The 13,116-nt window shown below is 38.9% G+C and overlaps 1 protein-coding gene across 7 annotated transcripts in view; it reads right to left on the bottom strand.

Moving 5' to 3' along the window:
• Nucleotides 1-276: 276 nt before the first annotated feature.
• Nucleotides 277-13,116, bottom strand: part of LOC112454176 (zwei Ig domain protein zig-8) — a 267,122-nt gene continuing 254,282 nt past the window's right edge. For all 7 annotated transcript variants that reach the window (XM_025015419.1, XM_025015418.1, XM_025015415.1 and 4 more), the window contains one exon: nucleotides 277-3,118. In XM_025015419.1, the coding sequence (XP_024871187.1) occupies nucleotides 3,006-3,118 (113 nt within the window). In that variant the 3' untranslated portion in view covers nucleotides 277-3,005. The remainder of the gene's footprint in view (nucleotides 3,119-13,116) is intronic.

The following is a 13,116-nucleotide window of genomic DNA, read 5'->3' as shown; positions in this document are numbered from 1 at the left end:
GATATGCTGATTTTTTAATTCATTTTATGTAGGATGTACAACAGTCACGCGCATATTTCACAAAAATGACAAAATTTGCGATTATCGTATGTATAAAATAACATTCGGCAATGGATATGGAGACGCTCTTTCGATACCAATGTAATTCCGCTTTTAATTCTTGTATAAAAATAAATAATTTTTGTTGTCATATAGCGAAGTAATTTTACAATAATGTTTTATAATAACAACTATCTTAATTATCAATTATTGCAAAATGAAAACAATTATCTTTATTGTAAATTATTATTATAAAATAATTTTGCTATAGATACATAAAAATTATTTACTTTTATATATTGTATACAGGGTAAGTCATGTAAATGTTAACATACCTATTCTGAACCGTTGAAGATATTGAGATGCCGTTTTCACTGAGATAAATTGGATAAAGGGACTACTAATTGCAGTTTTTTGTAGAATTTTTATTTGCAGAGATTCTCTGGCTCCCGCTTTAATTTATTAAATAGACCTATATTTTTTATGCAGCACACATCAAAGTTGTTTGAAAAATAAATACAAAAATATAACGTTTGTTTTGAACAAATAATCGTCGAAAAAGCGGCGTTGGTAAAATTAGACATTTTACCACGTGTCTGCCACCGTTCAGAGGGTATGAACGCGTCACAACCTCGTGCAAATGGGAAGTCTACCCGTGACTCAGATCGTCAAGATAAATTGCCCCATTAACGTGCCTACATGTTTGCGAGCTCAATTATTTCGTTTGTACGTTTACGGGAATAAAACATTTATTTATTTAGACAAGGTCTCTAAACTATGTATCCCTATTTGTCCTATAATTTTGCTAATGGATGTCTTTCCTTATCTCTGACTGTTTTCGAGAAATACGTGGTGAACTACTTTTTATCAAAATCACTCAGTATATCGGTATCGATAGGTAAAAAATATCCGTGAAACTATACGATTTTATTGAAAAAGAGAATATTTTGTAATAAATTACAACGCAAAAGAATGCTTCCTCAATCTTATTCCCGATGTCTACTCGAATGTAGCGGCGAATCCATTCAGTAGTAAAATCAGTAACAACGTGGCCGCGAGACGCCTTAATGATGGCCTTTAATGACGGTACCGTGGAGGCGCGCTCGATTCACCACTCGGGAATTGCAGCCGCGTACGTACCGCGCTTTGTTCGCGTTTGTGCCGCGTGCAATAAACTCTTGCACGACGCCGCGGTGTCGTGCAATAAACGCGTTTTCGTGCGACGCGACGGTGCGATCTCCATCTCGTGACAACGCCGTCACAACGTCGCAAGAGCGGGCGACTTCTGCGATACCCGCAGACCCCTTGCGCGCTCTCGCTTGTAAAGCGAACAATTTTTCATAACAATTTTTATAGAAACGAAAAACGCGTAAGATTGTGGCGCGAGCGGAGAGATGCCACGCTTCGCGTTCGCGTTCAAAGCGTCGACGCTTGAATTTTCCCGTTTTGACTTGGTATTTCCAAGTGTAAGTATACGCCCTTTTTATTCTTCTTTGCTTGTGTATCTCAAGAGAAAATTTCCCAGACTTCGCGTTATTCAAGCAGATTCAGGCAGAAAGAGGTCGTATCGGTATTCGGATTGATTCGAAATATCCGCGAAGTTATTGCTCTTAACGAGACGAGTAAAGGTCTTACGAGCAAATGCTTCTTTTTTATTGCAACTTGAAATAAAATTGTAGAGTATCGATGCAAAATTGATTTGATTTTAAATACATAATTCCGAATTAACTTGCGGCATCAATTCGTCGCAAAAATACGTATGATTAATGCTGTCAGATTAATCTATTATTGTTCACTATATTATTTAATCATGATGTAAATATATTGCATTGAAAGTAACTCGAAAAGTCATCTACACTCCTAGTTTACCTACAATAACGTACATACCGACCAGTTTCATTATTGCGAATTTTATATAATTGCTATGCGATTTATTCAAAGACAGTCAAAATCCTTGAGCCGAATGTTATTTTTTCGAAATAAACAAAGAATTCAATCACTCGTTTTCTTGAATCCAAATTATCTTCAAACATTTAGGATTTTATTATTGTAACTGTTCTGACCCTGTACCAAATGGCAGTTTCTGTTTAAAATCACTTGAGCGACACATTCCCCGATTCATATATACTATTTGGTCATTTTTTTTTTAAATCGATTATTTCGAAAGAAAAATAAGTCCAAGAATTAAAATTGTGAGGGTGACAACTGTGCATTTGTAAATGGTGTAACATATTCTTGAAGGAAACGCGGTGTCTATAGCAACTGTATCCCAAACTTCTCCTCTTGTATCGTTCTCGCACATGTATACGCAACGGAAATCTGTACTCTTTTCAACCCGTTCATCAATTATTTCCGATTTCCGAGAAATATAGCCTCACCTTGTTAGCAACACGATCGATTCGTTTACATTGACCGCGTGAATTTTCCATCCGACCGGCCTGAAATCTGGCCTGTATAGTCGAGAACGGACGACCAAGCGGTGCCCGGAAGTTGGACAGGCCTGGCCTAACGTAATCCGCCTCGTCGTGGCGTATTCGACCCGGGCAGTATTTACATAATTCGAGTCGCATGCGCGTCGCGCGTAATGACTTGGAGCAGGCAATCGCGCAATCTTCCACGAAAATCTCGCATATCTAAGTAGTCCAGCCGGCGGCAACCTCGACTAAAGTAAATAAGGAATAGGAGGGACGAGCGAGAGAGAGAAGGGTGGAGGAAGGGTGGTTGGAAGATGGAACGGAAGACGGGAACCTAGGTTCGGGGGAGGAAAGAAGACCCCGCGAGGGATGGTTGGGAGAGAGAGAGAGAGAGGATGTGAGCCTAGGGGTGAGTGAAGAGGTGAAAAAGGAGGGAGGGGGTAGGCAGGCAGACGCGGACCGTAAAGTCCCGGGGGATGGGGAGGGTAATATCCTATCTATCACAAACGGAAGTAATGACGTAATAGTTATGGACATTTCGAAGTGAAACGCTTATCGCGCTAAAACGACGCTCGCTACGACGAGTACCGCCGGTACCAGCACCCCCGCCAGATTCCTCTTCGCTGCCGACGTCTTGCGGCGCTGTATCGCTGCCATCTTGTCACCTGAAACGGCAAGAGAGACAGGTTGGGATCCGTTAGTAAATTGGTCGTCGAAATCGATCGTCGTTTTATTCGTCGAGGTGCCCCCGTTATCGAGGTAATCGAGTACACATCGACGAGGGGCCGCGACGGCGGGACGCCCCCGTTGGAAAACGGTGGCGTGTCTCTTGTAAGTTAAGTCGAGCGTTATTTCCGCCGTAGCGCACCGTGTTCGTTGTTGCTGCTGCAACATGTTAAAGCCGAGAGAGTACAACCGGCGATAAAGCGATTGCTCTCTCCCTCTCTCTATCTTTCTCTCTCTCTCTCTCTTTTTCTCTCTCCTCCGCTGCCATTTTGCCTGTTATTCAATAATTGCATCTTCCGTCACGCGCGCGCTTTCAGCCGCGCGCACGAGAGAGCGATCGGAAGGCGACTTACACAAATTACGCAGATTAAATCCGCATATGCAAACAGACGCGAATCCGCGGCACACGCTTTCACGCTAAACGGCTGGTTTGATTTGAATCCATTATTCATATTGAACGTGCCACGCTACGAACGTGTATATATGAATGTGTGTGTATATGTTGGGGCGAGCGCGAAAGTCAAGACGGACGGATCAATGTGAATTCCAGGATCCCGCGCTTCGACAGCCGTATACACGCGTCTTATTGCTTGGAATATTCGGTGTTTGAACACTTGATGGGATACTTTCAAATAGCAGCGCATTTAGCGCGCTTAACACGAATTTTAATAGACCTCTGTCAAGTTAGCACTTCCACTATAAAAAATCGGAATAACATATGTACCAGAATTTTTTAGTTTGTATCTTTTAAATTGTAACAGTTAACTCAATTCGGTCAATTGTTCCTGAAAGCACTTAAAGAGCACTTAATTTTGTGGTATTTACTTTTTTATTTTTGTACGTATTTAGGATTGGAGGTGCTAGCTTGATATCTAGCATCCCCACTCAAACGCGAATTTCTGCTAAACGACTTGATACGTTAAAATCAGGAACAGAGCATTAAATTAGCATCTAAGTAGCAATTAATTTTGATACATATCTTATTGCGATTTTTTATGGTGAGAGTACTTGGTAGAAGTTTTCAGTAGACCCTACAGAAATAAAGCTAAAAATTGTATTGGGCATGCAATTATATAAGCCTTAAGAAATTAAACTGATCGCGTTTTCGCCTTTTATAAATTTTTTAATTTTAATATCAAAGCATGTAATTATAACTTAGCTTCGTCGGTTTTCTCTTTTATATTTTTTGGAATTGGTTTGACTTCTAAGAGGCTTGTACGATAAGTAAAAACGTGAATCTTTTTATAAATGTGCTCGAGACTTTACTTTCTGATTCGCTTTATGTTCGCAATATAGTATTTTATACGGAGGCGGTTCTCAAGTATTGTTCAATATTTTAAAAATTCTTGATTTTTGAGGTTCTTTCACGAAGAAAAGTTCATGTGAACATATGGTCTTAAAGACCTCACAGATATAAGATGTTACAAATTTTATAAAATTAGCGTTTTTTCTTAATAGTTCGTAAATAAAAATGACTTTTAGAAAATTTAATTTTTTAAAAGCTTTTTCCAATTTTTTTAAAGTGTTAACATCGAATTTGGTACAAGTATATCTTTAAGTTAAATTAACTATTCTATGTTGGTTGTACCTCTTTGCTCCAAAAGCAATTAGGCAAAATTCAGATACATGTTTTATATATGTAAAAAATATAAGTAATATCCTATTTATTTATTGGCCCGAGTTTGAAAAAGAAATCTTTTTTTTGTTTAGGAGCTATTAAGAAAAATAATAATTTTATAGAATTTTTAACACCTTGTATCTCTGAAAAGAGAACTTGAGACATTTTATGAAAGAAAATATGTTTGGTCATATTTTCTTTCATAAAATGATGTCAGAAATCAACTTCTAAAATATTGAATAATACTTAACAAACACTCTGAATATGGACGGTTGCATTTCATGCACACGGTTGCATAGTCAGTGTCACATGTGTATTTTTGTAATTGTAATGTTGGTTTACGCTGATCGTTACGGCGTCGAACGTACTAAAGAATTGAGGAATGAAGAGGAGAAATTGCGTTTTCTTCCAGCGAAATGACGTCAGATTTTCGATCGATCGATAGAGATAAAATCTCCCTTTTTCCTTGCGTGACGTAAACATCGTTTGCGTTGTGGATCGTCGTTGTAACGCGGATTTCTTTCACTCGGATTAGCGACCCGCGGGGGATCCGAAATAAATTCCGGGCGTAGATTTCCATTATAATTTCCAATTGAAATTGTGGACTCCGGCGCGGACTCGGCCGGCGCGCGACGCGGCGCGGCGCGGCGGCGCGTCTCCCGTTGCATACAAAATTACTTGCCAACGCTCCGACGCATCGTGCCGTTGTGTTCCGTGGAACTGCACAGAATACGCCGTGGATTACTGAGCTAATTACTGTCGTAGTTACTCACACCGTGCGTCGTAGCTACCCCGCGGAATAATTAATGTTGATAATAGATATATGCCGCGTATTATAAATTGCGTTATACAATATCGCGTGCGTCACGGCGTGCCGATATTAATTCGTCGTTACGGGGATTGGAGATAATCAAGGGGTGACAAGTATATAATTAGTATTAGATACGAGGGAACTATTTTCAATCAGCAGCGTCGCCTTATTAATCTCGTTCTTAATATATGCAATCTAATGAATTACTTATTCGAGATATTTAGGAGTGATAGTCGTGAGAAGCAAAATTATACGTATGTGTATTATGATTTAATGCCATTTTGATAGGGAAAATTATGAGAAAAATGACTTTAACCGAGTTAAATGTTCTTTAACAGGAGTTCCAAATAAGCTATTGGATATAATTTAATTATAATCGAATCAATTAAATCTAAATTAAACAAGTGTTATTTAAGATCTAAAATAAGTGGCTGATAATATAAATTGGAATGACTAAAATGTTAATCTATTCAGTTTTATTATTTAATTGCGTTCTCTCTCTCTCTCTCTCTCTCTCTCTCTCCGAGTAAATAAAAATCTGAAATGTAAAACGTTTAATAAATAGGGTAAAAAGAATGCTCAAAATGCAAGAATTCGTTGCTAATTGAAGGAAAAGCGACTTAACATTTAATCTACATTGTTTCTCGCAAATCTCTCGACGAGGAAATATTTACTTTATCAAAAGCTATTATCTGGGTGAACTGAAATTAGTATGTACATATAATTATAATCGGAAAATGCGAGAATTGTTGAATGAATTATGTATACACACATATACACGTAACTATATATGATATGAAAATATAAACTTTCTTTTTAATATTTATTATTTTAAAATAACGCAATAATAATAATATGATAATAACATTATAGTTAGAGCTGTGCCTGTATGTATATGAACATTTTTCGAAATAAATATACTATTTTAACAAATCAATTTCATTGCTAATGGAACTAAGTATACATTATTGGCGAGGGTAAGTCAGAGTACATTAAAGTAGGTTACAATACGTAATACATACTATAATTGTTAGTCTCGATATAAAGTATGTCACGGCATGTTTTAAGGTACGCTAGAATAAAACTTTTGTTGATATACATTAAAGTAGCCTTCAGTAACCAACTAGCTGTTCCAGAATTTTAATTCAAGGCAAAAGATTTAGTTGGTAAAATACGTTCTAATCCAATGCTGCATATTTAAAAATTAAGAACGAGATTAATTAATAAATTAATTAAGAACGAGATTCCGGCAAAATTACTCTAATAAGATTATACACTGAGAGAAAAATTCAGGTCTAAATGATCGGATAATTCGTTCGAAAATTAACAAACGGTCAATCCGACACTTTCAATCGGAATAATTAAAAAGCCGATCAATTATCAGTAATATCCGGCTATCATTGATTGGACATTATTCTAATCTTGAACGGCTTTTTATAATTCCGCTTAAAAGTATCGGATTATCCATTTGTTAATTTTTGAACGAATTGTCTGATTATTTATTTCTCTGAGTGTCCTGTAATAAATTATTTAATTCACAGGACATTTTGATAATTGTATTTTCTCTCAAAATACTTGAAATCTTGATTTTTGTTCGCGCGCGTATCTAATATACCAGGTTTCTTCGGTTTGGCCGATTTTCTTGTGTCATCGATCCGGGGCACGTACGTGCACGCATTGCCCCATTGTACGATTTGCGTGCAGGCATTATAACACGGTCTTATAACTCGTTCGCGGCTAATTAACGGTCAATGTTTTGTTTTGTCGGGCTTGCACCTCTGAACTGGAAGACCATCGCGATTTCTCCTTTCACGCGAAATAAAGGCGTCTATTGTGAACGGCGTGCTTTTCACCTATTCGCCGGCTTACAAAAGACGCTTGGCCCTTGCGTTTGTTTCCGAAAATGTATTTTATACCGTTATTATCCGAGGCGTCTGCGTATTTTGGGTTTACGCGTCGCGGCTATCGATAATGAACAAAGAAACGAATGTGACGCGAAGTCATGCTTCGCAAAAGTTTTTTTACCTCTTATGTATGTGAGACTTACAAGAAATTTATTTTTACCAAAGTGCATTTTCTCTCGACGTGATTAATTTCCTACAGGCGCAGAATGTAGAACACAGCGGAGATAATTAGAGAAAATTTTTCTGTTAATGACTGCAAAAGAGAAATTTGTCTTCTCATAAATCATTGCTTATATGTATATAAAGCACAGATACAAAGACGTTATATTATTGTTTTGAGATGAAAAAAAAACAAGTAATAAAGGAAGTATAAAACAAAATTAAATAATAAAATCAGTGATGAATTTATTATTTGTAGAAAGATATAAAGTAATTTTTAACTAAATGTAAATTCGCATAATATAATAAATTAATCCCAAATTAATTAATGCAAAATCACGATCGTTAAAATTTACTTTATATTATTTTTATAAATAGTAAATTCTCCACTAATGATTTTGCTTCTTACACTTTCTTCATTATTTATTTTCAATTTTTAATTAATTAAGATTTCAAAGATTTTGCAAACGGTGCAATACGCAAATTTAATGTTTGATCTTTAAGAACGGTGAGACAAACGGTATTTGGAAAGATGAAAAATAGTATTTCGCTGAGAAGAGCGTCATATCTTCTCTCGCGTCGGTCTTTAACTTTGGAATAGATTTATTTCCCGCTGTTGATCGTGCATGCTATCTTTTATTTCGTATCCGGAGTTATAGGGTCACTCTCGCTGATTAAACTTCCGCGGTTAATTAACCACAGGCCGATATTTGCTCCGGTTTTGCGCCAATCCTGGGAAGACCTTGATGATGTTTCCTCTCAAATAGAAGCATAGTGACCCGCCGTTAAACGGAGTTATTCCCCATACTCGTCAAACCGCAAATACGATCCACTCAGCTAGGATGGTTAACGCCGTAAACATCGTCATGTCTCGCATGCGGCCGACCGACGCGACGTGCTTTTTGCCCTTTTATATTTTCGCCCCTATACCCTTCCCTAACAAATTTATCTTTTGGCGACGAGAAAAAAAATTGCCGCGCGATATTAACACGCCATAATATCAGGGCATCTTTTATCGCTATAAACTGTAGCTCCTAGAAGATTCCGAAATCTTCAAGTACAGTCTTACGAGAAAGAGTCTTACGATTTCTTTTATATCGTTTGTTCGCAAAAGAAGATTGAAACTGTTTTCTAGTCAGCGGTATTGTAATTTTAATTTTCTGAACATTTTCTGGAGAGAGGATTCACCGAAGGTTTTATTTATAATGTAGCTGCTTTATATTGGTTATTTTTGTGTGAGTCGTAACTTTGCGGCCGAACTGACTGCGTTCTTGACTAACAATGACGGAGAGCTTAACTTATCCACCGGAGCCAATAGTATTGATTGCGGAAACTGAATAGCTCTTGGGTCTGTGAATAAGATTCTGCACAAACTTTGTCAATTAAATCGAAGTGCATTCAAACATTTACAGAATTACGTGCATGCATTGATTGCGGAATTTAATGACTCCCGGCTTATATATTTATAAGAAGCTTTTAATGCCTTAACTTGTTCCAGAACATTCGCAAATTCTATAACGCATTATAAAATATTTACGTAATTAATTCGTGCATTTGTATGATTAATCCCGTACACATTTATTATTTACTGCGAATATTAAACTGAAGAGATTTATTTATAAGCGGCACTTATAAAAACTTTGTATTGTATGTATATTTTATTATATTGTTTCATTTTAATTTCCGCAAAACATTCTCGAGTTAAAGATTGACAAACCGCGAAAAGAAACGATGATCAGACTCTGTATCGAAATAATTTTGGGATATTCACTGAGTCGCGTAGCCGTGTGTTCATAAAAATAACACGATGCTTCGGATGCATGATCCAGAATCTACGTAGGAATCGTGATTTGGGTCAGAGTGTGCATTTCAGCATTTACGGCCTACGTGCATCGGTTGTAAAGACGCTCTCAAAACCTAATGACAAACAGCTGGCACAACCCGGCGAGGATTTAATGTTCCGATCCCCTCGTAGAGTGAGAACCATTTAATAAGAATTCTCACTGGCTCATACATTTTTCATGATGAAACGAAACGACTCTATCAACTAAAAGGATGAAGATGGATAAATATTATTCATCTAATGCGGATCATTATCTCCCTCTTTACTTTATAAATTGTGCCGCGCAGAAAGACACTCTATTTTGCATCTTGCAAGAAACTAGATTTATCTTCCCGTTGCGTCACGGAATTTTTGGTCCCTCGCATTCATCAAGAATGTTTCTGTAAAATTATGTAGTTTTTATTTTTGTGGAGACATTCGTGGACCGAGAACACGATCAAGCATCGGCAGAGAATACGTATTCCTGGTAAAAATGGCTTTAAAAATTCAGGACAAGTGAACGCAAAGTTAATTTTATGTTCGCCGCTGTTATGTACAAAATGAAGTCGTTTCAGACCGAGCAGCTTTCTACTTTATTTTGTCGATATCTATTTCTCACCGTTTCTCTCTTTACTATCAACATCGCGAATATTCTTTAACAACACTCTAAATTTTCTTCCTTTGATAATATTACGCTGCCCTTTTTCTCGCGTATTTCAATCTGTTTTGTTTCAATTTTTTCTTTTAGGTTTTAACTGAGCTTTTTGCATAAATTACTAAATTATTTGCATAAACTTGTTACAATTTATTCCAAAAAAGATCAATTAAAAATGTGTATACATGTATATGTGTGTACGTATAAATGTATGTTTACGCGAATAATGTGATAATTTATAAGAAAAACTCAGTTAAAAATGTAATAGAGAAAATTAAAATAAAAAGATATATATTAAAAGTTAATTGGAATCCGAGATAGTCGTGTTTATATACAAAAATTGGATGAACTACCCGCTTACGGCACTTTTATTGTTCACTGAACAACCGTTGTGGAACCGTCGTCGTCGTCGTCGGAATCCTGGCGACAACGTGAACCATTTGTACGCGCTATAATTGGCAGAAAAGCGTAAATAAGAGTTTACGAGCGATCCTTGCGATTAGCCGAGAGAAGACAAAGGTCGCAATATACGCGCGTTAGATGCAAACACCGGTTTACGAGCTGATGACAACTGGTCGGAGGTGAGGGTGGGCCGGAGGATCGCCGCGGGGCTTCGTCGACATCGAGTTTGGAAGTTGGGTTTAACGCCGCCGTCTTCCGCGACGCAGGAAAGGTGTGTCCGCCCCGTCTTTAACAAGATTGCGATCTAGTATCGTTGCGCTAAGCCAATTTACCCCTCGGCGTTTCGCGGCGTTTAGATAATTTATCGCAACACCGTCGAGTCTTCCACCCTTTCCTCTCTCCCTCCCTCCCCTTCCCCCTCGCCCTCGCGTCACGCGCGAAGCTCGCGGAATTTCCCGGTTAGAGCGGCTGTCTCAAGTTCTGCATATTCATTGAGGATTTTACGATGTTTCCTCGTACGAGCGGATCAAAATAACCAGAGAGAGAGAGAGCGGATAGGAACGCACTAACCGACCCGGAGAAGTAACTCTGTAGTTATCAATCATTACAGCCGGGTAACGTTGGGCAACGCAATAATCTCGCGGGCAATATTTACAAGCATAATTCTACCTAGTCCGAGTAGATGCTGGGTATAACCGAATAGTTGTACGTACTTCGGGAGATCTATTATTATTAATTCGCCATAACACGAGACATATTACGTTCGTCGAGACTCTCGCGGCGTTTCTTCACCAGCAACGGGGTTAAAAATCTCGGTCAAACGGGAACGCGCGCAGCCAGCGGAGATTTCATTTCATTATTATGCGTTTCTAATATAATTAATCTCTATCTCGGGCCGCGAGCGAGAGTGAAATGGATATATGTCGCGACCAAGCTATGCTGTAATGTCGAAACGGACGTGTCGAGCGCGTGCAAATAACTCAACGAGGTTTCTGTGTCAAATATGGAAAGAATTTTGTAATTCGCATGAAAGTTACTGCCGTATGAGAATTAAAAAGCCCACGCAACGTTGAGCGAAGAGAATAATTTTACCCCTTGTTATACATCTAACAAAAGTAAAATTATTGTCGTCCCTCCCCGAGCTCACTTTGTTGCAACCCTTTGCAAAGCGTCCCCCTGTGAAGGCTATGCGCCGCTCGCTGAACTTTCCATTCAGGCCATTCAATATTTTTGCTATTATATGTAACATTATTAATAAAATATTTCATAAAATCATGTATTAATGCTTAATGTTTAAATATTATATGTAATGTAATTATATAGTTATAAAAACATTGTTATACTTTTTCATAATAAGAATAAATTCATACAAGCAAAACTATTAGCCTTGACAAAGTGAAGTATGCGACCTACGCGGCCTGAAGGAGAAATTACCTAAAAATTAGTATTAACGTATTAATTTTTCAAGTCGTTTAATCCTTTGGTTCTCAAAGCAATCCAAAAGATGATTGTAATTAAACTGTATTTTTGCAATATCCATAAATTCCTCCAAGGAATGATAAAAGTTCTTCGACTCATATACTAGACTCGCAGTTTAGATGAAATTGAGAAAGAAATATTCATTTGCGAAAATTAATTTGAACTGCAAAAGAATAAATAGTTCTGCGGTCGAGCTCTATTTTATAATTACGGCAAGGAGAAGAATCATTTCGTAATAGCTCGTACAAGAATAGGTACAAAAAATTGCTTGCTAAATAAGTATACGGGACGGGGGCATCGCACGACGACCTCACCGCGGGCAGACTCGACGACGTCGCGGCGCCTACGTTGACGACCGCATTTGTCCCGGGCCGGGCGTTACGTCACCGTTCGTCATTAATTATATCGCGGACCGCCTTGACCTGGCCTATCGATATATCATATCGCGTCCGGAGAATGACCGGCGTGATATAATCCTATCGTAAATTTGCCAAACGAGGCGAATAAAAGAGAGAGAGAGAGAGAGAGAGAAAAAGAGAAAGAGAGAGCGGCTCGCGCGCGGATCCTTCTTCCTGTCTCCCGAATATCAAAATTCATGGTACGCGCCGTTGCGCGCGCGAGAACCGCCAGATTTGCAACATTCATCGGCGATACGTGTCTCCTCCGAAACGCGGCGCATGCACACTTTTACCGTAATTTACGGCGCGAGGCGTCGCCCCATATGTTCCCGGGGGCCGTGAATTACGGGGCGCGCGCCGCGCGGCTCGCTATACGTACGCGCGCGACACACACGCGCGCGTACACTCGCGTCGGCCTCGGTGTGCGGGTCGGTGCCGCGCCGGTAATGGAGTCCATATCTTCAAAATTTAACCTGAAAGCTTAGTACTTCGCGGAACAGAAGGGACCGCTCGTATAGCGGTTTATCACGCACGCGATGGACTCGCCGCGCCGCCGCGCCGCTCCTCGCGTGTCAGTTCCATCGGAGCGCGCGAGCTACCTATCGGCCGCGGCCAAGAGCCCGGGAGCTGTACCCGATTTCTCGTTTGATCGTTTTCAACGGAAACCGCTCTATTCTGTCGCGCGAAGC

Source organism: Temnothorax curvispinosus, unplaced genomic scaffold (assembly GCF_003070985.1).
Source record: "Temnothorax curvispinosus isolate PA1 unplaced genomic scaffold, ASM307098v1 QBEX01004860.1, whole genome shotgun sequence".
NCBI classification, from domain to species: Eukaryota; Metazoa; Arthropoda; class Insecta; order Hymenoptera; family Formicidae; genus Temnothorax; species Temnothorax curvispinosus.
The sequence above is the reverse complement of the archived record's forward strand: the minus strand, read 5'-3'. Positions and strand labels throughout refer to the sequence as shown.